Source organism: Cynocephalus volans, chromosome 10, assembly GCF_027409185.1.
Source record: "Cynocephalus volans isolate mCynVol1 chromosome 10, mCynVol1.pri, whole genome shotgun sequence".
NCBI classification, from domain to species: Eukaryota; Metazoa; Chordata; class Mammalia; order Dermoptera; family Cynocephalidae; genus Cynocephalus; species Cynocephalus volans.
This window is the reverse complement of record NC_084469.1, coordinates 5,386,393-5,414,039: the sequence shown is the minus strand read 5'-3', so window position 1 is coordinate 5,414,039 and position 27,647 is coordinate 5,386,393. Positions and strand designations below refer to the sequence as shown.

The following is a 27,647-nucleotide window of genomic DNA, read 5'->3' as shown; positions in this document are numbered from 1 at the left end:
TCATCACCCTCAAAGAAACCCCTGTATATATTAGCAGTCACTCCCCATCCTTTGGTAACCACTAATCTACTTTCTGTCTCCATGGATTTGCCTATTCTGAACATTTCATATAAATGAAATAATACAGTAATGAAACTTTTTGTGTCTGGATTCTTTCACTTAACATGTTTTAAGCATACATCCTCACTGTGGCACATATCCATACTTCATTCCTTTTCACTTAACATGTTTTAAGCATACATCCTCACTGTAGCACATATCCATACTTCATTCCTTTTCATGGCTGCAACACTCACCCTTGACTTGGTGTTGTCAGCACCACGCTCAGCCAGTGAGCCAACCGGCCATCCCTATATAGGACCCGAACCCGTGGCCTTGGTGTTATCAGCACTGCACTCTTCCGAGTGAGCCACAGGCCGGCCCCCTATGTTTAGCTTTTTTTCCACAGTGGCTGTACCAGTTTTTACATTCTCACCAGCAATATATGAGTGTTTCAATTTCTCCACATCCTCAACAACATTTTTTAATTTTTGACCAGTAAGGGGATCTTAACCCTTGACTTGGTGTTGTCAGCAACATGCTCTCCCAAGTGAGCTAACTGGCCATCCCTATATAGGGATCTGAACCCGTGGCCTTGGTGTCATCAGCACCACACTCTCCCAAGTGAGCCACGAACTGGCCCCAACACTTTTTGATTATAGCCATTCTAGGGGGAGTGAAGTGGTATACCTCACTGTGTTTTTTATTGCCATTTTCCTGATGGCTAATGATGCTGAGCATCTTTTCATGTGCTTATTGAAAGCAGTAGGGTTTTGTTTTGGTTTTTTTGGGGGGTGGCTGGCTGGTACAGTGATCTGAACTTATGACCTTGATATTAATATGGCTGCACGCTAACCAAGAAAGTAGTAGGGTTTTGGGCCGAGCCCGTGGCGCGGCGACGCTCCCACCGCGGGTTCGGATCCTATATAGGAATGACCGGTGCACTCACTGGCTGAGTGCCGGTCACAAAAAAATGACCAAAAAAAAAAAAAAAAAGAAAGTAGTAGGGTTTTATTAAGGCTTTCACATACTACACATACTTCTTCACAAGAGAAGAATATTAAATGGGCAAAGATTTAAATAATTTGTACAGAGATACTTCTTGACTTACAATGGGGTTACGTCCTGATTAACTCATCGTAAACTGAATATATCATAACTTGAAAATGCATTTAATACACCTAACCTACCAAACATCATAGCTTAGCCTAGCCTACTAAGGTCAGAACGCTTACATTAGCTTACAGGTGACCATAATCATCTAAAAAAGTCTGTTTTATAAGTGTTGAATATCATGTAATTTTTTTTTTTTAAAGATGACCAGTAAAGGGATCCGAACCCTTGGCCTTGGTGTTATCAGCACCACATTCTCCCAAGTGAGCCATGGGCTGGCCCTAATATCACGTAATTAAAAAAAAAACATTTATTTGTACATATTTGTGGGGTACTGTGTGTTATTTCAATAGATGCATATATACTGTACATTGATTTATGTAATTTATTGGATACTGTACTGAATTACAATTTCTACTCTATGCATATCTCTTTTGCACCATCCTGAAGTCAAAAAATTCCAGGTTGAACCATTGTAAGTCAGGGACAGTCTGTATATCATACATGGTCTTCAGGGTGAGTGGGCAGCCTTGGATAGGTTGTTAAAGCCTGAGAAGGGTGAGGAGGGCATCCACATGGAAGAGAAACCCAATGTGAGCTCTGGAACCCAAGCAGGACTGAAAGGTGTCTATGCAAGAGGAGGAGGGTGTCTGAACCCAATGGGGTTAAGAAGAGATCCTTGTGAGAGAGGGAGCAGCAGCAGTGTGAAATTGGTTATAACCAGGGGGACTGAGTAAATAACAAAATATTCAACCATAATAGGAGCCAGGTTTCTTACTTTCACAGAAGGGAGTTACAAATCTTAAAAGAGAAAACTAGACTGAATGTTTCAGTGTTAGATTGGAATTGGGGATATCATGGGAACACAATTTTTAATATATATAGACATAGGAATAACTATAAATGTGTATATGTGTATGTATGTGTGCACATGTATATAAATACATGTATTCCCTAAGTCTGTCTGCTAAGAGACTGGAGCAGCAACTCCTCAATGGCAATGTCTTCAAAATACCTCTCTCCACTAAAAGGAGTCGAGATTCCTTGGAGAAAGGGGGCACAGAAAACATAAGATAAGCCTGAAATATTTTGTGACAAAAAGCAAGTGCTCAAAGAATGATGGGGACATATTAAAAAGTCATGAGATGACTGGCCAGGTAGCTCAGTTGGTTAGAGTACCAACCAAGGTCAAGGGTTCAGATACCTGTATCAGTCCAGCTGCCCCACCCCCTCCAAAAAATCAAAGAACAAAAAAGTCTGGGAACCAGTGGAAGGGGCTCCCACTAGCCAAATCTGGGACAATCTGAATATAAAAGTAAACGATGAGAGTAATGAATTGTAATTCATTGACTAAAAAAGGAAACCATAAATTCACACATATAAATTAATAAATTGAAGTTTCATGAAAATGGGATATTTATACCGTTTCAAAATATCTTCTTCCTATAGAATACTTATTAATTACAAAGACAGACTAACTTCACAGCGAAGAAGCCTGGCAGACACTGTCTTAATCAAGTGAACAAAGTATAGTTATAGAACTTAAAACTGTGTGCCAAATAACAAGATACAAGAAGTATGGAGCATCACTTATGTGATATTACTGGTAAAAATTCATAACCTGAATCTAATCATGAGGAAACATAAGACAAACTCAAACTGAGGGCAGTGCTACAAAATAACTTGTCTGTTATAAGCAAAGTAGAAAAAGTTTAGTTAGGCTCCCTCGCCTTAAACTCTGTTACAAATGGGCAACATTCAGCACATTCACTAGAAACAAGTTATAAAAGTAGTGTAACTGTGCATGTGTGCCCATTTACTGATTCAGCATGATCGTTGTAATTATGTAATGCTTGGCTTGTGGTCGCTCTTGTCTAGTAAGAGTATAAAGGTAACTGCTCTGAACCGCTGGTCGGCAGAGCAGCAGAGAATGGCAGAGTATGGTGGGTCAGTGCAGTAGTGCCAGAGCTCATGCCTGATAATAAAGCATATCTGCGAAGCTCATATCTGAAGAATAAAGTATGTCTACCTTGCATAAAGCTACCAGAATCTTCTTTGGATTACCTGAGTCACAACCTGCACAGGAAGGGGCAGAAGGATCTGCGATTCCTGCCCAACATCTGTAATCTTCAAAAGTATCAAGGTCATCAAAGTCAAGGAAAGAATGAAGGGTTATTACAGAGGGAAAACAAATGTCAATCAAATGCAACAAGCTGATTCTGAACTGGATTGCTTTGCTATCCAGACTCTACTGAGACAAGTGGCAAACTTTGAATGGGATCTGAAAATGAGATGGTAGTAAAATATCGATGATAATTTCCTGACATTATGCTTATGCAGGAAAATGTCACTGTTATAAGAAAACACACACTAAAATATTAGGGGGTAATTGTTGGGGCATCAGGTCAGCAATTTACTCTCAAATGGTTGAGAAAAAAAGTTTTTTGTACTGTACTTCATCTCTTCTGTAACTTTGAGATTATTTAAGAAAATGTACACTCTTCATCTTAATAATCCATGTCTAGGATGTTATCCTAATGAAATAATTAAGGATGGTTTCAAAGACTCACAAAATAAATCTTGCAGCTGTGTTATGATAGCAACTGGTTATGGGGAAAACCTAGCATCTAATCGTAAGGAACTGATTTTAAAAACTATAACTACATTTCTACAGTGGAGTATTAAGCAGCCATGAAAAATGATGTAGTTGAGTTCTATTTATTTCCATATCTACAGGTTCATGGTATATCAAGTGAAAAGGTTACAAAGCGATACTATAGTATAATGAGGGGTTTTGTTCAAAATCATGTCTATCAAATGGTAGCACAATAAAGACATTTTCATTAAGGTTAGTAAAAAGATAGGAATGACCAACAGTATTGTGTTCAGTCAACATTATTTTGGAAGTTCTGGCTAAAGTAACCATGCAAAAAAAAATTACTATAAATATTGGAAGAAATACTTATTTTTCCCCAGTGATATAAAAATACAGAAAATCTAAGCAGCAACTAAAAATTATTAGGATGACAAATAAAGAAAGTAGATAAAAGACAGATATCCAAAAAAACTGACGGTTTTCCTTGATATTAGCAATAACAGAAACAATAAAATGTATTAAGAAACTATCATTAACAACATGAATCAAGACAGGAATAATTGATGAAACATAAGATGTTCTTAGATAGCATAATTTAATATGTTAGAAGATACAAGTACTTCCCAATGTAGTTTACCTTCCAAATTAAATTCCCAGTGTATGAATTAAATGCAAACTGAATCAGAAACCAAAAAAGTCTCTTTTTTTTAATGGACAAATTACTTCTGAAGGTTCTGTGAATGAAAAAATGTGTGAAAATCACCAAGAACTTATTGAAAAAGAAGATGGAGAGGAGGGACTTATTAAAATGTACAAAAACTACTGAAATCAAAACAATTCGGTAATTACAGAGAAAGAGAAAAATTGATTGAACAAATACAGCATTCAGAAAAGGCCCAAATAAATACAGGAATTTCTTTTGGTAGAAAGGAAAAATATTTTAATTAAGAATTCTGTTAATAACTACTTTTACAATAAAAAACCCTTAATTTCTGGAGATAGATCTCTTTCCTTCTTATACTTGCTTGCCTGCCTTCTTCCATTCCTTTCTTCCTTCTTGGAGACAGTAGCAGAAGCAGCGAAAATAAGTGGTATGCTGAGCTTACAACATGATTTACCAATTTCTGACTCTAAATAGCCCACACATAAATATTAGCATAAGAGACTTTTAAACATAGTTCATTATTATTCAGATGGGAATATTAAAGCTCAGACTGTTTTCTAATAGTGCCCTGCCCAGGAGGTCCAGTACAAATATTATACAAACAAAAAGTGACGTTAACAGCAACACGTAGCTTGGAGGACAATATAGATATTACAGCTTTAGGAGAACTAAACTTAAAAATTTTATTACATATTTTATGATTATATTTACTAAGATCCTGATTGCCTATAAAACAATTCTCCCTTCAAAAATATGTTCAATATAATTAAAAAATTAAGAATTCTCCCGGAATATTTTCTGAAGGATTATACACAACCTTTACATTTTAAAATACTTAAAAATTACTGTAAAAAATCTTGAAATAGAACCAAAATAAATTATCAGTTAAAAAATGCAGTTCTAATTTTTTTCAGAGCACTAAGTTTTTTTTTTTTTTTTTGTCTTTTTTGTGACCGGTAAGGGGATCGCAACCCTTGGCTTGGTGTCGCCCACACCACGCTCAGCCAGTGAGCGCACCGGCCATTCCTATATAGGATCTGAACCAGCAGTGGGAGCGCCGCTGCGCTCTCCCGAGTGCACCACGGGGCCGGCCCTAAGTTTTTTTATTTAGTCTTTTATATAAAGTAAATTTACTCTATCTAGCATTCCATAATTGTAGTACAACTTTTCTTGATTAAGTACACATTCAACATGTATAAAAACTAATGATAATCAACATTCATTCCCTGAAGTAAGTGTAGCACAACTGAAACTATCTAATTCAATATTTTAATTCAGTACAAGGAAATCAGTTACCATGTTCCTAATAAATCAGTGTTAATTGGTAACTTTATAATAAATACTCAAATCCGCCCCAGTATGAACCAGCATTAGATGTTTAATTTGAATCTGAAATAGTTCTTGAACGAACAATGCCTAGTTACAAGACTGACAATTTATTTAAAATGTCTGTGCCTTCCACTTAATTTCAAATTTATGTGTGTGTGTGTTTTGCTGGGAAATAATTATTTTAAAATACTTTGAGACCAGGAGACTAAAATATTTAAATATATAATTAAATGGAACTAAAGCTTTGTTCTACAATTAAAGAAATTGTTTAGGAAATGATAAGTGTATTAATATATTTAAATCCCCCCCAAATTTACAAAAAGCTGCTATTTCTCCAGAACATCTGAGATGAGTGTATAGACTGAGTATTAAAATGTGTGTAGTCTAATACCTATGAATATCAATTTTTTTAATGTCTAAAAACATTTTTAAATTTTTGAAGTAAAGATTGAGAAGCATATAAAAGATATGTATAAATGATATATGTACGTTTTAAAAATGTAAAAACATTTTAAAAAATTCTAAGAGAAGACTGAGAAGCACATAAAAGATAAATGGATCATTATTTGCCAGTCTTACCCAAGGACAATTCATTTGAGATAACAATGGTATAGAAATAAAGAACAGTAGGAGAGTTTTCTATATGCTTAATACTAAGACATTATATTGGGAAGTTATTATACATTCCCATTAGTACAGTACTCCCATTTACCTTGTCTAGATCTTCAAGCTCTCTAACTACTGTGAGTGGTAAGAATCCCCTTTTTCAGACAGGTGAAGCATGTTTTGATAGAAATGCAGATCTATAATGAGTAAAATAATAAAACTACTTTCCACAATCCACGCAGATCTATAATGAGTAAAATAATAAAACTACTTTCCACAATCCACACAGGAAACCAACCAACCAACAAAACTCAAAAGTTAACTTCATTAATTTACACCCCCCCACCTCAAAAGGCCAAGTCATTAGGTGTCTCTAGAGTTCTTTTATTTATTTATTTATTTATTTAAAAGATGACCGGTAAGGGGATCTTAACCCTTGACTTGGTGTTGTCAGCACCATGCTCTCCCAAGTGAGCCACGGGCCAGCCCTTAGAGTTCTTAATTATAACAGTGGTATGGGTTATTTTGTGTGCTTTCTAGGATTGAGTAAGTAAATATACTGTGGATAGAGTCATACAAGAGTACTTCAAAAAGTTCATGGAAAGATTAATATTATCTTTTAATTCCATTTTTCCATGAACTTTTGGAAGTACCCTTTTATTTCTTCCTTGGAGAAAGGAGTTATAAACATGTAGAAGAGGAGGGCTAGAACCCTATGGTATGAGATTGGGATTGGAGGTGTCAATAGGAACTGGGTATGTCTGCTTATGTAAGAGAATTATAACAGTTTTAAATCTATCTATCCATATGTACAGACACAGATGTGGACAGATGTAAAATTGCATAGAGATGTGTATGTATGCATCCCCCACCCCCACACTCAAACATATACTTCTTAGTTCTGTCTGTTGACAGGGTCTGGAAGCAATGACACACCAGCAGCCATGAGCATACTTAGCATAGAGATCTTAGCTTCTGAATACTATTCTCTACTAAAAAATAATCCTAGGACTCCTTGTAGAAATGAGTGATTCCAGGACCAAATCAGGGAAAGTACAAGAAGGACCTGGAAGACTTTGTGCCAGAAAAGAAGGAAGTACTCAAAGAATGATGGGGACATATTCAAAGTACAAGAGCTTCAGCTGGAAGGGGTTCCTATTGGCTAAATCTGGAATAATTTGAGCATCAAAATAGTAATAACCTTGTAATAGGGATCACAAAGCACTGAATAAAACAGAAATCCATGACTCCATACTGATATAAATAAATAAATAAAGTAGAAAGGAAAGCTCTTCACAGTAGAATTTCAACTAATAAAATGTGGCAGCAATGGGGGAATTAGAAAATCACCATTTGGTAACCGCTATAGTTATAATGGTTTCAGGCAAGAACCAAAGTAGTGAATCAAAGTTTGATGACAAACAAGATATTTACAAAGTCTCGAAGTATTTTATCATAGGACACTCATTACCTACAAAGTAAAGAAGAAAAGAAACATTACAGTGGAGAAATCTGGTAGGTACCACCCTAACCAAATGACCAAAGTTAACATCACCAGACATCTTATGCCTACAATATGATATTCTGAGGACACTACATTAGTTCTGTGGTATTCCTACCCAAAATGAATAAACTGAATTTAATCATGAGGAACATGCTACAAAATAACTGGTGTGTAAACTTCAAAACTGCTGATGTTGTGAAAGACAAAGACTGAGGAATTGTCGCAAATTAAAGGCATCTATAGCAAGGTACAAATAAATACAATCCATGATCCTGGTTAAAGCCTGAACCAATAAGAAAGATACCCGCCCCATCCCTTTTACTATAAAGAACATTAATGGGACAACTGTAAAAATTGAAATACAGTGTGTAGATTAGATACCAGTACTCTATGAATATTCATTTCCTCACTTTGATTTAACTATAATGTGGTTATATAAGAGAATGTTTTTGTTTTTAGGAAATAGTGAATCTTTGAGGGGTAAAAACCATCAAACTTACCTCAAATGGTTCAGGAAAAAATAAAGAAAAAATGAGTAAAAGGTTAATATATGGGGAATCCAAGTAAATGGTACAGGGAATTATTTTTAAACCTCTTCAGCAGATCTGAAATTATTTTCTTAAAGTTAAAGAAAAAAGATGTAAAAAAAAAAAAAAAAAAAACACTAAAATTTCAAAGAGTGGGAGAAGTAAAAATACAAACAATAGCCACAAACATCTAATTGAGTCATCCTGTATTTCGCAATCAATTCCTATTTCCAAGCCTTGGTTGGATTTCCACGCAAAAACACATAAACTTCAGAAACAAAGAGATTATTAAAAAATAATTCAAGGGCTGGCCAGTTAGCTGAGTTGGCTAGAGCACAGTTAACACCAAGGTCAAGAGTTTGGATCCCTGTACTGGCCAGACACCACAAAAAAAAAAAAAAAAAAAAAAGAGTTAAATAGAGCCTGAGAAATGGTATGCATCCTCTCTGAGTAAAATGCACATTTGATCTTTCTGCTTACTTCAATTTCAAGAAAGCCAGAAAACTAAATGATGGATAAGAATGATGCTGGTTTTCTGTTCTTTGATACATGAACATCTGCTAATTTGCACCTTAAAATTGAGAGATGGCTATTTTTGATAGTTTTGGAATCTCATCACATCATTTTATGGTCTATGAATAAAAAGTAGAGTCAAAAGTAATAATTCACACCCAATATTTTTATAGCATTTACTAAGTATCAGGCACTGTGTCCTCAATTTACAGCTGGTAAATGATAGAACCAGGGTAGTCAGATTCCAGTGTCTATGTTCTTAACCATTACGCACTTAAAAGGAAGGAAAACACACATGCATTCATTTACTTTAAATTCCTGGCAGTTAAATTCAAGGAAAAGCTATTGTAAATTATCAGTGGTATGAATTTCCCTGAAAAGAATGAGACATACTGTGTGCAGAAAAGAGTTAACATAGCAGGCTTCAGAACACTATCTCTAGAAAGCTCTGCTTGCAAGGTTAGCCCTTGGCTGGCATCTGAGAACTTGGATTTGGGGAGGGTTGCCACCATTCCCTGATGAGCTTCTCCGGTAGACAACATTTCACATGCATTGTCACAACCTGTTGCTGGAGGAATTAAGTGCATCTTGTGTGATTCCACTGGAAAGGACTCTTGGAAGCTTGTGCCTGGTGTCCTCCGGACCTTACTCCATGCACCTTTTTTCCCTTTGCTGATTTTGCTTTGTATCCTTTTGCTATAATAAATCATTGCTGTGAGTGTGACTATATGCTGAGTCCTGTGAGTCCTCCTAGTAAATCACCAAACCTGGGGGTGATCTTAGGGACCCCCGACACAGCATGATTCTCTAATAGTTTAGACAAAAAAAAAAAATCCCAGCTAATCCCTTCTTTCCATTTAAGTTCATAAAGTTCATCTCCTACCCACTTATGTACATACATTATATATTATATCACAACTATGATCCAATATTCCCAAGAGTTGAAAAAATATTGAAAAAAATGTATATTCTTATAAGTAATAATAATCCTCATTCTGAAACTGCATTTTGTCTTATAGCTAAAAGGGCACTTGTGGGCTCAGTTTTATCACTTCACGTCATTTTTATACTTATCAGTATCATCCTTTGAATGAATCTTTGAGAAACAAGTCACTTCACATTAGCTCTTATGAAACACTGAGTCTCTGTCTTATAAACACTGACATTCATTTTTCAAGAGGTACCCCTAAATAACTACATACGGTCCTGCTCTGAAAAGAAGTACTGTTGATTCTAATTTCACATTATGCAAACAGTGGCTTCCAGCTTGCTAAACCATTAATAATAAACTCTGTTTCAAAAGGGAAGGAGGAGAATCAGTAAATAAGTTAAAGTTAAATGGAAACAAGAACACTTGCTTAATTCATTGGTAACTTGGCTGTAGCCTTGCATATACAAGGAACTTGTACGATCCTAACAACACAATTCTTCTTTTTGTTGGTTAATATATGCTGAATAGAATGCTGTAATATTTAACTCAAAATCTAGCCAAACCAAAGGCTGTATATTTACTAAATTGTATTTTTAAAAACAGCTAGTACAGAGACATGGTATGAAATTCAAAAGAAAGACACACACACACACACACACAAACTAAAAAGACAGAAAAGCTGAGCAACAAAATAAGTAATGATAGTAACAACATAATAAACCAAATATCCATGAGTCTAAACTATAAATAACTAAACGGAACAGAAAGGAAAGCTCTTCCTTACAGTAGAATTCCAATTAATAGGGCCGACCCCGTGGTGCACTCGGGAGAGTGCGGTGCTGGGAGCACAGCGACGCTCCCGCCGCGGGTTCGGATCCTATATAGGAATGGCTGGTGCACTCACTAGGTGAGTGCCAGTCACGAAAAAGACAAAAAAAAAAAGAATTCCAATTAATAAATTTCGAAAGGATTGTGCAAATAGAAAATCTTGGCAAATGCTATAGTATTAACTGTTTCAGGTAACATCAATGGATGTTAAAATGTTTATTAATTACAAAGAGAAAAATAATTTTACAGTGGATAAACTGAAAGACACCATCTTAACATGACCAAAGTTAATATCACCAGCAACAAGCATACTGACATCATGTGCCTTCTGTTATGATACATGGAAAAGGGCATAACACCGTTTCTATAATATACTTGCCAAAATGCATAACCTGAATTTAATTATAAGGAAACATCAAAGCCAAACTGAAGGACAATGCTGTGGTTTGAATGTCCCCAAGCTCATGTTGGAACTTAACCTCCAATATGGTGGCAGAAACCAAGGCCTTTAAGAGGTGATTGGATCTTGAGGACCATGCCCTCGTGAATGGATTGATTCATTCATGGAGTAATGTGTTGATGGCTTAATGGGTGTGGTTCTGATGGCTTTATAAGGATAGCAAGTGAGAAGGTTAGCTTTCCTTGCTCAGCCCATTCTCACCATGTGACACCCTACATTGCTGTAGAGAGTCACCACCAAGAAGGCCCTCTCACCAGATGAGCTCCCTGAACCTGGCACTTCCTAGCTTCCAAACTGTAAGAAATAAATTTCATTTCTTTATAAATTACCCCATTTCAGGTATTCTGTTATAAGCAACAGAAACGGACTAATACATAGACATTCTATAAAATAACTGACCAATGCTCTTCAAAATATCAAAATTAAGGGCCAGCCCATGGCTCACTTGGGAGAGTGTGGTGCTGATAACACCAAGGCCAAGGGTTCGGATCCCTATATAGGGATGGCCAGTAGCTCACTTGGGAGAGCCTGGTGCTGACAACACCAAGTCAAGGGTTAAGATCCCCTTACTGGTCATCTTTTTTAAAAAAGTATCAAAATTAAGACTATGGAAGTGTCCCAGATTAAAGGAGACTATGGAGGCATGACAATTTAATGGAATGTGTAATCCTGGATTGGAGCCTGGGCCAGAAGAAGGATATTACTGGGACAATTGAGAAATTTCAAAAATGTCTGTAGATTAGTTAATAACACTGTATCAGTATTAATTTCTTGATTCTGAGAACTATATTGTTGAGATATAAGATGCTAATACTTGGAGGAGCTAAGGTATACCTGAATTCTTTGTCCTGTTTTTACAACTTTTTGCGTAAGTATGACACTATTTCAAAATGAATACTTAAAAATAAGAACATCTCAAAGAAAGATACAGAAAAGCATAATGAAAATAAGTTTTTCTTCTATTCTGGTCTGCCAGCTACCCAAGTTTCTGTTACATTATTTGCTGTTTGCAATCTTCCAAAAGGAATTTATACTATATACTTAACTTTTAAAGTGAATATTAAAAATTACAAAGTGAATTTTTAAAAATTACAAATGCCACAGATTGAATTTATTAATATTTACAATGACCAACTGTTAGTGTAATGTCTAGTGTAATGTCAAAGATACCAAGAAAGCCTCTTTTCTATTTGGCTTTAATGACTTAAAGTTTAAACCAACTGTTTTAAATATTTAAATGCATTCATAAGTAGTATGCTTTATGGTATCAAATCAGTTTCTTTCCTTCCTAGGACATAAATTTCACTTTGTCTCCAATTTAGGAAGGAACTTGTTTCCAACATTAAGTTCAGATTTGGTTGTCAGCAACTCAAGCTCATTTCCCCATCAAAATCATAAGTGGTAGTTAGGTTCCCTGCTTAGCTTAGAAAGGAGCCAATTTAACTCATAATGTACACAAGGGTCAGGTCCAATATAACACATGTAAATTAGAACTAAACTGTCATTGATAAAATATGTTGCTACACATAAAATACCTCCAGAGTTGCAACTTGAGAAGTCAGGCACATATCTTCTTTCTTCAATATCCTCCTCCCAATCCCTCAGCTCATGGTACTCATAACTTTTCCTTCACCCAAACCCTGGCATGGTAATGTGCTAAGCTGAATGGCAGAGGTAGTGCTAAAATACAGTTATATAACTCTACACTGTAACCAATACTGAAGAGTGAGGAGGACAGGCAGAATTAAGGAATGAAGGTTCATAGAGGGCTGTGTGTACATATGGTAAGTTAAAATACTATTCACATATATTAACACATTCCCTTCCCTATATATTTCCCCACTCCATCAATGTTAGGCTTGGCTGTGTGACTTGCTTTGGGCAACGGAATGTAAGCAGACGTGATGTATGCCACATACAAGTAGAACTCCAAAATCACTTAGGTAATCTAGCTTGGTCTCCTGCGTGCCTGCCCTCAGCCTTAGAGAAAAAGCCACGGAGATTTGAGAGCTGTTTGTGGTAGGAAAAGCTGGTTGATTCCGGAATTTCTCTTCATCCAATTTCCCCTGCAATGTCATCTGTCTGTTAACTGTAGACCTTCTAGCTCATCAAAAGTTACTACAGTGAGATCAGAAATGGTGACAAAACTAGAAAGGGCAAGGGTGGGCAATGCTTTTGAATTACAGAAAATGTTATCCATAGTACTCTCAATCTCTTGACTGGATTTCTTTAGTAGACTTCTATTGCTTCCCACTCCTATCCCCCAATTTGGTCTTCGCATAGTAGCCAGACTAATCCTTTAAAAATATATAGCAGAGTACATGGAGTCTTGCAAGCCATAGTATGAAATTTGTGGTGAAAACAAAAAAGCTCTAGAAGAAATAAAATATAAAAAAAGTAAGCCATAACAGGGTGGGGCCAGTTACCAGAGTCAAGTAATTTCCCTAAATCTTAGTGAGTCTTAATTAAACTTCTGTAGTACAAAATGATATCTAATGCCTCAAATAATGGCACTATCATAAAAAAATTAAACTATGTCTTCTTAGTGCACTCAGTTTACAGTAACAGTGAAGAATAAAACCTATTTAAAAATATTTCCCAAACCCCCGGGCTCCTGAGCCAGGGGGTGGGGGCTGCCCTCGTCTGCACCCAGATGAGTTACAAGGGCCTGAGCCACGGCCCTCCACCCCGCCACCCCACCGTGGGCCTCAGCCACCTCCATTCCCTCTCCCACCCAGCAACCAACCAGGCCAGTGAAGGAGCCAGTCATGGGCTACCCTGCCCGTCCCCCTACCCTGTGACAACAACTCAGAATGTAAAATAAAAAAATAAATAAAAACTAAAAATCTAAACAATAAATTTAAAAATATTTCTCTTTAAGACGGCTAAAATTTCACTGAAATTTCAGGAATACTCAAGATGTTCTCCAATGGCTTTGTGTAGTCAAATGGTAAATAGTATTATTTGAACTACAGATGAGAAGTATGCATTGCTACCATGGAAAATGCATTCCAAGTTCAATTCACTTATTTTTTCTCAGCATCTCCAATGTGTAAGGTTTACAGGATATATAAATATAGGATATTTCATAGGACTTATAGGATATTTAATAGGACACAAATATTTACAGGGTAATACAGTCTTGGCTTACAAGTATATTGCAATCTGTTGGAGGACTCAGATGTGTAAATACTAAAGAATGCCAGGACTACTACTCTTTACCAGTAATAGAGCAAAGATTATTTTCTACCCTGAAGCAGACATGGAAGGATCATAGGCTAGACTGCAGTATATGCCCCTGAGCACGGTAACTTGTGAAGTTCTAACACTTGCAAAAGAGAATGTATCTCTTTTTCTCAGTCATGATACTGTACATAAATGAACAAAGAATGTTATGATTATAAGTGCCCAAATAATTCAGGGGCTCTGAAAATAACTCCCCTGATGCCAGTTTCTCCTTAGGTGATTCCTAAGTCAAATGTCTGTAAACTAGGCGCTGTGTGTTTTATGTTACAGGAAATACCAAAATGTAGTTACTACATGTTAAAAATAAGGGTGGTTAAACCATAAGTGTGATATAGGAACGTGTTTCAAATTAACTTTTGCTTTATTTTTAAAATAAAGGGCTATAACTCTTCCATATATAGCTGCTCGGTTTATGTAATACTCTGTTCCCAACGTAATGTCCACAGGCACAGCTCGATACTGTGAACGGGGAGTGGGAGGAAGGAATGAATTAGAACCACTCTCCAACACAATAGATAAAAAACACTACCCTTTTCACATTACATACAAGAATAGGAAAAAGGGGGAAATTAGTAAACAAAATCATATATATATGTATATGGAAGGGGAAAAATGACTACTAAATTAACCTTTCAAATATCTTGATTCATATCTAGGAAATGCAGAATAAGATTAATAAAAGAATACATTTTGGGCCGAGCGCGTGGCGTACTCGGGAGAGTGCGGCGCTGGGAGCGCGGCAACGCTCCCGCCACGGGTTCGGATCCTATATAGGAATGGCCGGTGCACTCACTGGCTGAGTGCCGGTCACGAAAAAGACAAAAAAAAAAAAAAAAAAAAAAGAATACATTTTAAAATTCAGTTAATACAGATACTACACTTATATGAAAATTAGCAACAAGTCTAAAAGTTTTTAAATAGGTAAATATGAGATGCACAAAAAAGGCAGCATAAAATTAGCGTTCAGACTTACCGTAATAGGAGTTCTTTGGGAAGTTTTTTGTTGATTACAGCTTCATCGCTATTTGAGAACATCTGCAAAAACAAAATCATTATGTCAAGGATTACTTAACATTTTATTACATTCAACAGTTTAGAAGCAATTCTCTCAGGAGAGGTTAAAAAAAAGTATAGTGGGTGTTTGTTATAAGCCAAAGAATTATCAGAGACTCTTTGGGCAAAAAAAACATCTTTGAGGCATTTAATTCACTTCCTCTTTTTAAAGAAAAAGAACTAGTAGCTGTCAAAAGGATGCTATGGCCCAGGCACAGTTTTATGTGGTTTTTCATGTCTTAAGGTTTTTAATCTTCATATCATCCCTATTAACTTCACTTTACAAATCAGAAAACTGAGTCACAAAAGGTTTACTACTCAATGTCACATCACTATGAAGTGATTATTTTAAAATCTATTAAGGTGATTCAAGGGAATCATTATGCAGTATGTATATGCATATAATGAAACACCACACTGTACCCCACAAATATGCACAAGTAAATGTTAAAATATTTTGAATGAAAAATAATAAATAAATAAGGTGATTTCCCTAAACCTGGCTCAAATCTACATGTCCAAGTAGGTGTTCAGAAATCTAGAATAGGGAATATTCTCTTTTGTGTTTTATATATCGCGCAGAGAAACAATAATGCTTCATAACAACCACCATAAGCATTCTTGATGCATGCAAGCAATCATTTAACAAATTAATCAAATTACTTACAATGGGTACTTTTAAACAGAGCCACCATTTTTGCCACAGAGATCATGACTATATGCTTGTCTAGTAAGCTATGTGTAAAAAAAACAGAGGAAAAAAAAAAAAAAACCCAAATACCTATACCCCACAAAAAGCATGGTAAAAACAGCATGTACATATCTCAATGATGCTGAGAGAAATGTGTTCAATCCCTGCTATTAAGTATTGCAGAAATTCCTCTTGACCTCATGCAATGAACCTTACTGAATACCCCTGTAACTATCAGGCACTTTTCTAGGCAATAAGATACAAAGAAAATAAGAAATTACCTCTGTCCTTAAGGAGCTCTTGCTCTCCAATGAAGAAAACAGAAATAAGCAAATAATTTACTAATTATTAGAGACAGATGACAGAGGTATATGAAACAAAGGATGGTACAACTGTGTCTTAAAGGAAGGCCAGAAATTAGCTAGGAAAAAGGGGGGAGATAACAATATGTACAAAAATAATGGAGTCATATATGAAGGTCCTGGTATTTCATGGTGATTGAAAGAAGTAATGGAAGGGAAGCAGAAGAGGAAGGAAAGCAGTGAAGAGAATATATTCCCCCCCTGAATCGCAGACATTTAAAGAATAATTTAAACTAAATGGAAAGCTCTGTGAGGATAAGGAGCATGCCATGTTTGCCATTATTTCCAGGGTCGAGCACGGAGCCTGATACATGGTAAGAACTCAATAAATCTAATGAATAAATTGTTAAGTGAATGGTGGGTGATGAAAACTTGTATACCAGGCTAGAAATTTGAAACACCACTCTAGGGAAGAGGAACCTAAAGAAATTAAACTCTGGACTGCTCTCAAGGAGATAAATCCATGGAAATCATAGTCCAAGAAAAAGATGATGCAGGTCTCTGCAAGATTACATGGGAATGAAGAGAAGAAACTGGAAACGGAAACAATTTTTAAAGCAACAGTATTTGGTGAGAGAAAGTTGGATCACTTAGCAAGTTTCAGTGCAACAAACAGACTACAGAAGTAATAATTTACTGACTGACAATTACATTTTTTGGAAAATTATCTTATACCAAAGAATAATCTGCTTCTCTATAATTTCCACACATTAGTAGAAGATATTTCAAAAGCAAAAAATCTAATCCCTTCACTATAAGGCACTCTTTCAAAATGAAACTATCACATTTCCTCCTAAACAAGCTTTGGTTCTTCTAATTTTCTCAAATAACATGGTTTCTAAGACGCTGCACCATTGTAGTCATTCTTCTCTGGGTAAACGTGTAGGTCAACAATAAATAAAGTTGTAATGTATTTAAAAAGCTAAATAATCAAAGATTGATATAAATAACTTCTTGCAAAGAGAGCTGAAATATCAAAGATTGTAACATAGGAGATTTTTCAGAGTTGGATAGCAAACAACACACATCTTAAGCTTGAGATCTCTGGGGAAAAAATGAAGTCTGTAAATGCAAAATAATATCACTAAACACCCAATCTACTAGAACTATGCCTAACTCAAATTCACAAAAAGTAAAACATCATCATTTTTATATTAGAAATGCTAAGCACTTCATTTTGTACATTCAAAGTATTTTATTAAATGCCACATTTCACCTAATAAGGCACTCTGCTCCTTTGAACAAATCAATAATGTAAATTAATAAAATAATAAACACACTATATGTTGTTCACATGACTTCTACAACTGCAGATAAAAAACAAACAAACAAAACATCACAGTCAACAGCTACTTTTTTCCCTTGCTGCAGTCTACATAGACTGAAGGCTATTAACTCTGTTGGAGTATGAAGGTATATGAAGGGAAAAAGGAACAGACAGTACCCTAGGAAGAGTTGGGAAACACCGGCTGTCCAGATTTATATTCCCTTCCTCTTCCTTCTCCACGTAAGTATCCTACTCCAAGTTTGTGAGAAAGGACTAGATCAGTGGTTCACAAAGTGTAGTCCCCTGACAAACAGCATCAGCATCAACCAGGAACTTGCTAGAAATGCAATTCTCAGGCTATACCCCAGACCTATAGAAATAGAGACCGGGGGGAGCAGGGTAGGAGGGATAGAGGGGCAATATGTATAGACCTCCAGGTGATACTAATGCGCCCTAAAGTTTGAGAACCAACGGACCAGATAAAGTATATCAAGAATCTCAGGACTCAAGAAATTATAGTTCTAACAAACAACCAGAATGTTTTACCACCTGAAGTGACATAGTAATGACGCATAGAAAATAATCCTAGAGGTAAACACACAATAACATTAGATGTTTTCTAGGAAACCCAAATAGCTTCTGCTCTTGTTCACGCTATTATATGTAAAACAAATGTTACACAGAGGCAATAGAAGATATGTTTTAGATTTTTTACTACTTCAGCTGAATCCAAATACTAGGTATCCAAATTCTATGCAAAAATATAAAGGGTGTAAAACAACTTAGATCAAGGCTATAATGAAACACAATAAATTTGTGAAGGATTTTAAATATAATAATTGTTGAGGAAGTAACTTCAAACTTTTGACATTCTTAGGTAATCTGGTTTTATATCATAATGTATTTTCGTAAATTATCCACAAACAATTACAAGAAGTCAGGGGTAAAACATGGGAGCAACTAGATTGTTCTCTCCTTTCTGTTTCAAGGAAAGAAAACATTGCCTAAACAAGCAAATATTGCAGCAACGAGGTCCTCTAGAGGTAGGACACTCTTAAATATTCAGATTTTTAAAAAGCTAAATGAATTGGTATGTCATACTTTAGCATAGACTACTGACTTGTATAAAACTGTAATTGTTTTTATATAAATTACATAGCAGAGAATTATAACTTTGAAACTGCTGTGTCCAATTGGAATTACATCATCTAACAGAGTTCCTGAATATTAAGAAGCATTTTTTTTTTTTTTGCTATTATCTTAGCCTTTCTGGTCAGTTTTTAAATCTGTTTGGCATAGACTGGGAATTAGTTTACTAACACAATATATTTAATTTAAATGCTTAGCACACAAACAAGACCCAAGAAACCATTTCAAGAGGCTTTAAAGCCAGAATCTGGGTGGAAAGGCCAGACAGAAGAGAAATAAATACTTGCTCAGCAGAGACCCCTGCTGCTTAAATTAAAATTACCAAGTTCTAAAAAGGAAACTAAAAGATCTGACCTATATTATTCAAGCTTTATAGATGATATACAGAACAGAATTCTCAATTTGTAGCTAGCCGATGGCTGTTTGGAAAAAAGACTATTTCCCTTGTAGCTACATAGGCTGGTAACTAAGTCCTGTCCAGTGAGATGCAAGAAAAAGTGATGTGTGTAATTTCAGGAGTGTCCCGAAAGAGAAAGGTGTGTTCCTTCTTTCCTACTTCCTCAATTCTGCTGCTTAGAAAGTGGTTAGGATGACTGGAATTCCATCTGTTATCAAGAAGTGATTTGATTTTAAAAGATGAAAAGATGTCTTTTGTTTTGCTAGATTGGTTGTACACATTGTGAATGTACTTAACACTACTGAACTATACCACTTAAGAACAGTTAATATGGTAAGGTGTTTTTGTTTGTTTGTTTTGGCGGCTGGTGGGTACAGGAATCCAAACCCTTGACCTTGGCATTACAACACTGTGCTCTGACCAAATGAGCTAACCAGCCAGCCCCAAATGGTAAATTGCATGTTATGTGTATTTTAACATGATTAGATAAGATCTATAAGTATTTTTGCCATATTTTAACATTTGTGAAATTAAGACATATCTAACAATTCAAATCAAAAGCATTTTTTGTGGTGGATAAAATAATGATTCAGGGGCCAGCTCATGGCTCACTTGGGAAAGCGTGGTGCTGACAACACCAAGTTAAGGGTTAAGATCCCCTTACCGGTCATCTTTAAAAAATAAAAAATAAATAAAATAAAATAAAATAATGATTCATTTTATAACTCATGGCATCTTTGATTTAGTGACATTTAGTAAGGTATAACTGGGAGGAAAATACAAACAAGAGGAGGAAAACAGAAATAAAATAGAACCTAAGGACCATTTGCTTCTCCTCAAACAAGCTCTTCTTTTTTTGGTTCATGTTATTTTCTCTAGAGCACCTGTGCAATCAAACCTGCTTATTCTATCAATAGAAACAGATCAACATTATTGCACATATTACTATTCCATGAAGTTTTTCTCAATCTCCTTACCAGGATGTTCCTTCTTGTATGAAACCCCAAAGCACCCCAAAACTCAGCACCAGTTCTGAGCTGGTATGGGGTCATTTATAGCAAACTGTATGCTCTGCTAGGAAAGAGACCTTGTCTGTTTAGTTCACCAAAATATAGTCAGCAACCTACACAGTGCCTAGAAATTGCTGAATCAATACATGTTATTTATACTTTAGGGATCTGGAAGTACTGTAATCCCTCTTTTTGACTGTAAATTCCCAGCAGGCTTCTACAGCTTTTTCACTTTGTACCTCTATAGTAGAGTGCCTTGCAAAAAAAATAATGATAAGCAATAAAAATATTTAATAAGTTGAATGTCACCCATTTAGCAAATAAAATAAGAATAACATCAACACAACAACAAACAGATTAAATAACATTACAAAAAATAAAATAATTAAAATATTCAAAGAAACAAAGTTTTGGAGACCAAGTTTGTGGCCCATTTGTTTCAAGGAATGTTAGCCACATCAAATTTTTGTTTTCTTAAAAAAAACTTGTGATAATTGCTAAGTTTTTTGCTGTCATAAAATTTCAATTGTGTATAGCATTTTGTAAAAAGCTTTTTTATGCCATTATTCACATACATAAAATCCACTGGTTTTAAGTATTCAGTTCAATGATTTTTAATAAATTTATAAAAAGCTATGAAACCATCGCAATTCAGTGATAGAACATTTCTATCACCCCAAAAAGATCCCTTATATCCATCTGCAATCAATCCCTGTGCCCATCCCAGCCTCAACCACTACGTTGCTTTCTGTTTCTGTACATTTTCCTTTTCATACACAATCCATATGATTCCACAAAATGTAATTATGTAATATGCTGTCTTTTGCATCTGGTTTCTTTTACTTTCTGCATAATGTTTTTTAAGTCTCATCCATGTTGTAACACATATTAGTAATATGTTCCTTTTTATCACCGAAAAGTATTCAGGTGCATGGAATAACCATATTTTGTTTATTCATTCACTAGCTGACAGACATTTGGATTGCTTCCAATTTTTGCCTATTATGAATAATGTTGCTATGATCATTCTCAAACAAGTCCTTGAGTGGAAATGTTATCATTTCTATTAGGTAGACTCACAGGTAGAGAAGTGCTGGGTCACACAGTAAGTTTATGTTAAAGAAACTGCTCAGTTGTTTTTGAAAGTGGCTGTACCATTTTACATTCGTATCGCCAATGTATGAGGGGTACCAGTGTGTCTATATTTTCATCAATTGTTATTGCTTCTCTTTTTTCTTTCAGCCAGTCTAATGAAGTAGTATCTGACTGTGGTTTTAATTTGCATTTCCTTAATTACTAATGGTGTTGAGCATCTTTTCATGTGCTTATTACTCATTACAGTTATTCTTTAGTGAAATATGCATTCAAATCATTTGACCATTTTTTATTTAGGTTGTTTCTCTTCTTGCTTATTTATTTATTTATTTATTTTAATTTTTTTCTTAATTTTATTTTGTCGATATACAATGTGGTTGATTATTGTGGCCCATTACCGAAATCTCCCTCCCTCCTCCCTATTCCCCCTCCCTCCCAACAATGTCCTTTCTGTTTGCTTGTCATACCAACTTCAAGTAATTGTAGTTGTTATGTCTTCTTCTCCCCCCCTCCCCGGTTTGTGTGTGTGTGTGTGTGTGTGTGAATTTATTTATTTATTTTTAGCTCCCACTAATAAGTGAGAACATGTGGTATTTCTCTTTCTGTGCCTGACTCGTTTCACTTAACATAATTCTCTCAAGGTCCATCCATGTTGTTGCAAATGGCAGTATTTCATTCGTTTTTATAGCTGAGTAGTATTCCATTGTGTAGATATACCACATTTTCCGTATCCACTCATCCGATGATGGACATTTGGGCTGGTTCCAATTCTTGGCTATTGTAAAGAGTGCTGCGATGAACACTGGGGAACAGGTATACCTTCGACTTGATGATTTCCATTCCTCTGGGTATATTCCCAGCAGTGGGATAGCTGGGTCATATGGCAGATCTATCTGCAATTGTTTGAGGAACCTCCATACCATTTTCCATAGAGGCTGCACCATTTTGCAGTCCCACCAACAATGTATGAGAGTTCCCTCTTCTTCGCAACCTCGCCAGCATTTATTGTTCAGTCTTTTGGATTTTAGCCATCCTAACTGGGGTGAGATGGTATCTCAGTGTAGTTTTGATTTGCATTTCCCGGATACTGAGTGATGTTGAGCATTTTTTCATATGTCTGTTGGCCATTTGTATATCTTCCTTAGAGAAATGCCTCCTTAGCTCTTTTGTCCATTTTTTAATTAGGTTGCTTATTTTTTTCTTGTAAACTTGTTTGAGTTCCTTGTATATTCTGCATATTAATCCTTTGTCAGATGTATATTTTGCAAATATTTTCTCCCACTCTGTTGGTTGTCTTTTAACTCTGTTAATTGTTTCTTTTGCTGTGCAGAAGCTCTTTAGTTTGATATAATCCCATTTGTTTATTTTTCGGTTGGTTGCCTGTGCTTATGGGGTCGTATTCATGAAGTCTGTGTCCAGTCCTATTTCCTGAATTCTCTCTCCTATGTTTTCTTTAAGAAGTTTTATTGTTTCAGGGTGTATATTTAATTCTTTAATCCATTTTGAGTTGACATTAGTGTATGGTGAAAGGTGTGGGTCTAGTTTCATTCTCCTGCATACTGATATCCAGTTTCCCAGTACCGTCTGCTAAAGAGGCAGTCTCTTCTCCAGTGCATAGGCTTGGTGTCTTTGTCAAAGATCAGATAGCTGTAGGTGTGTGGGTTGATTTCTGGATTCTCTATTCTATTCCATTGATCAGTGTGTCTGTTTTTATGCCAGTACCATACTGTTTTGGTTATTATAGCTTTGTAGCATAGTTTAAAGTCAGGTAGTGTTATGCCTCCAGCTTTATTTTTTTTGCTCAGCGTTGCTTTGGCTATGCGTGGTCTTTTGTTATTCCATATAAATGTCTGGATAGTTCTTGCCATTTCTGAGAAAAATGTCATTGGAATTTTGATGGGGATTGCATTAAATTTGTATATCACTTTGGGTAGTATGGACATTTTCACTATGTTGATTCTTCCAATCCAAGAGCATGGGATATCTTTCCATCGTCTTGTATCCTCTCTAATTTCTCTCAGCAGTGGTTTGCAGTTCTCATTATAGAGATTTTTCACCTCCTTGGTTAACTCAATTCCTAAGTATTTTATTTTTTTGGTGGCTATTGTAAATGGGCAGGCTTTCTTGATTTCTCGTTCTGCATGTTCACTATTGGAGAAAAGAAATGCTACTGACTTTTGTGTGTTGATTTTGTATCCTGCTATTGTGCTGAAATCATTTATCAATTAAAGAGGTTTTTTGTAGAGGCTTTAGGCTGTTCGATATATAGGATCATGTCACCTGCAAACAGGGACAGTTTGACTTCATCTTTTCCAATCTGGATGCCCTTTATTTCCTTCTCTTCTCTGATTGCTCTGGCTAGTACTTCCAACACTATGTTGAATAGGAGTGGTGAGAGTGGGCATCCTTGTCTAGTTCCTGTTCTAAAAGGAAAAGCTTTCAGCTTTTCCCCATTCAGGATGATATTGGCGGTAAGTTTATCATATATGGCTTTAATTATGTTGAGATACTTTCCGTCTATACCTAACTTATAGAGGGTCTTTGTCATGAATGAGTGTTGAATTTTATCAAATGCTTTTTCAGCATCTATAGAGATGATCATATGGTCCTTGTGTTTGATTTTATTAATATGGTGTATCACATTTATTGATTTGCGTATGTTGAACCAACCTTGCATCCCTGGGATGAATCCCACTTGACTGTGGTGAATAATTTTACGTATGTGTTGCTGTATTCTTTTTGCTAGTATTTTAGTGAGGATTTTTGCATCTATATTCATCAAGGATATCGGCCTGTAGTTTTCTTTTTTGGTTATATCTTTACCTGGTTTTGGTATCAGGATGATGGTTCCTTCATAGAAAGAGTTCGGAAGACTTGCGTCTGTCTCAATCTTTTGGAATAGTTTGTAATGAATTGGTGTCAATTCCTCTTTGAATGTTTGGTAAAATTCTGCTGTGAATCCATCTGGTCCTGGGCTTTTCTTTGTTGGGAGCTTTCTGATAACAGCTTCAATCTCCTTTATTGTTATTGATCTGTTCAGGTTTTCTATATCTTCATGGCTCAGTTTTGGGAGCTTGTGTGTGCCCAGAAATTTATCCATTTCCTCCAGATTTTCAAACTTGTTGGCGTATAGTTGTTTATAGTAGTCTCAAATGATTCCTTGTATTTCAGATGAATCAGTTGTAATATCACCTTTTTCATTTCTAATTTTTGTTATTTGAATCTTCTCTCTTCTTTTTTTTGTTAGCCACGCTAATGGTTTCTAAATTTTATTTATCTTTTCAAAAAACCAACTTTTTGATTCATTGATCTTTTGTATTGTTTTTTGGGTTTCAATTTCATTAAGTTCTGCTCTGATCTTAATGATTTCTTTCCGTCTGCTAACTTTAGGTTTGGATTGTTCTTGTTTTTCTAGTTCTTTAAGGTGAAGTGTTAGTTTGTTCACTTGCCATCTTTCCATTCTTCTGAGGTGAGCATTTAATGCAATAAATTTCCCCCTTAATACTGCTTTTGCATTATCCCACAGGTTTTGGTATGATGTATCATTATTTTCATTTGTTTCAATAAATTTTTTGATTTCCTGCTTGATTTCTTCTTGGACCCATATGTCATTAAGTAGAATGCTGTTTAATTTCCATGTGTTTGTATAGTTTCCAGAATTTCGTTTGTTATTGATTTCTAGTTTTAATCCATTATGGTCTGAGAAAATACATGGGATAATTCCAATTTTTTTGAATTTATTGAGACTTGATTTGTGACCTAATATGTGATTTATCCTGGAGAATGATCCATGTGCTGATGAGAAGAATGAATATTCTGAGGTTGTTGCATGGAATGTTCTGTAGATATCTGCCAAGTCCAATTGGTCTAGAGTCTTGTTTAGATCTTGTGTTTCTCTACTGATTCTTTGCCTAGATGATCTGTCCAATATTGACAGTGGGGTGTTCAGGTCCCCTGCTATTATGGTATTAGTGTCTATTTCCTTCTTTAGGTCTAATAGAGTTTGTTTTATAAATCTGGCTGCTCCAACACTGGGTGCATACACATTTATGATTGTTACGTCTTCTTGATGGGTCAGTCCTTTTATCATTATGTAGTGTCCCTCGTTGTCTCTTTTTATGGTTTTTAGTTTAAAGTCTACTTTGTCAGATATAAGAATAGCTACTCCAGCTCGTTTTTCTTTTCTGTTTGCATTGTAAATCTTTTTCCATCCTTTCACTCTTAGTCTATGTGAGGCTTTATGGGTGAGGTGGGTCTCTTGAAGGCAGCATATAGTTGGGTCCTGCTTTTTAATCCAGTCAGCCAGTCTGTGTCTTTTGATTGGGGAATTTAAGCCTTTTACATTAAGAGTTGTTATTGAATAGTGTTGATTTATTCCTAGCATTTTGTTGATTGTTGTTTGGTTGTCCTAGGTGTCTTTTGTTCCTTGCTTTCTGATTTACTGTTTGGTTTCTGTTTGTTGGTTCCTTAGGTTGTATATAGCCTTTTTGTTTGTTTGTTTTCTCTTCATGAATGCCATTTTTATTATACTAGTGGCTTTAGATTTTTCTTGCATATTAATGGCAGTGGTAGTTATTTTTCAGGAACCAAACCCAGTACTCCCTCGAGGATTTCTTGTAAGGGTGGTCGTGTGGTGGTGAACTCCTGCAGTTTTTTTTATCTGAGAAATATAATACTATTTGCTCTTCATTTCGGAAGGGTCGCCTTACAGGGTAGAGTATTCTTCGCTGACAATCTCTGTCTTTTAGTATTTTGAATATATCATCCCATTCCTTTCTGGCTTTTAGGGTTTGTGATGAAAAGTCTGATGTAAGCCTGATTGGGGCTCCCTTATAGGTGATTTGACGCTTCTCTCTTGCAGCTTTTAAGATTCTCTCTTTGTCTCTGAGTTTTTCAAATTTGACTATAACATGTCTTGGAGAAGACCTTTTTCGGTTGAATACATTTGGAGATCGTTGAGCTTCCTGGATCTGAAGATCTGTGATTTTTCCTATACCTGGGTAGTTTTCTGCCACTATTTTGTTGAATATGTTTTCAATGCAATCTCCTTTTTCCTCCCCTTCTGGAATACCCATGACTCGGATATTTGAGCGCTTAATGTTGTCTGATATCTCTCTCAGATTTTCTTCAATGCCTTTGATTCTTTTTTTTTTTTGTCTGCTTGTGTTATTTCAAGCAGCCCATCTTCAAGTTCAGAGGTTCTCTCTTCAACTTCCACAGGCCTGTTGGTTAAGCTCTCCGTTGTATTTTTTATTTCGCTGAATAACTTCTTCACTTCAGCAAGTTCTGCTACATTTTTTTTCAGGGCATTGATTTCCTTGTACATTTCCTCTTTCAGGTCCTGTATACTTTTCCTCATTTCATCATGATGTCTAGCTGAGTTTTCTTGTATCTCATTCAGTTTCCTTAGAGTTATCACTCAAAATTCCTTGTCAGTCATTTCAAGGGCTTCTTGTTCTATAGGATCTAGAGCTTGAGATTTATTATCTTTTGGTGGTGTACTTTCTTGATTTTTCGTATTTCTGGTATCTTTTCTTTGATGTTTATTCATTGTGGCTGGGCGTTTCACAGTCCACAGGTTTGACACTATTGACTGACTAAAATGTTGCTGTTGTTGCCAATTTGGTATCGCTACCTCAGTGACTCCCTGTTCCATGCGCTCTGGTCCGGGCTGCTGGGATGCGCCGAGGCACCACAGAGCATGTGGTCTCTGCAGAGCTTCCCCTTCCCCTGCAGGATGTCTCCCTGCTCTGTGCGTGCTAGGCTGGGCTTGGGATGGAGCCCAGTCGCAGTGGTGAAGCCTACCTGCCTGCTGCTGGATTGCGCAGCAGCAGCGTGGACTCTGTGGAGTTCCCACCTCCCCTGCCGGACGTCTCCCCGCTCTGTGTGCACTCGGCTGTGCTGGGAATGAAGCCGGGTGGCAGCAGTGAAGCCTACCCGTTGGATCACACAGTGGCGGCCCCGCAGGGCATGTGGTCTCCGTGGAACTTCTGCCTCTCCCACTGGACGTCTCCCTGTCTCGGCCGCGGGTTGATTCGCTTCCAGCTCCAGGGACAGGCGGGTGGGGGCGGGGGTCAGAAGCCGTGGTCACCGCTGCAGCCCGGGGTGACACACGCCAGCTCAGGCCTCCATGTTTCCACCTCTGTGGCTGCGGCTGCGACGCACCAGCGTGTCGCGCGCACTGGTTGGGGGAAGATTCCTGGCTTGGCAGGGTAAAGACACCCTTTCAAAGCCGTTCCTTTGCACCGATTCTGCTACAGCTGCATC

General features: G+C 36.4%; 1 protein-coding gene across 1 annotated transcript in view; it reads right to left on the bottom strand.

The window, feature by feature from the left end:
- The window catches only part of FBXL20 (F-box and leucine rich repeat protein 20), a 116,752-nt gene that overhangs the window by 55,520 nt on the left and 33,585 nt on the right, over positions 1 to 27,647 (bottom strand). The window contains exon 2 of the mRNA XM_063110778.1: positions 15,330 to 15,391. Within this exon, the coding sequence (XP_062966848.1) occupies positions 15,330 to 15,391 (62 nt within the window). The remainder of the gene's footprint in view (positions 1 to 15,329; positions 15,392 to 27,647) is intronic.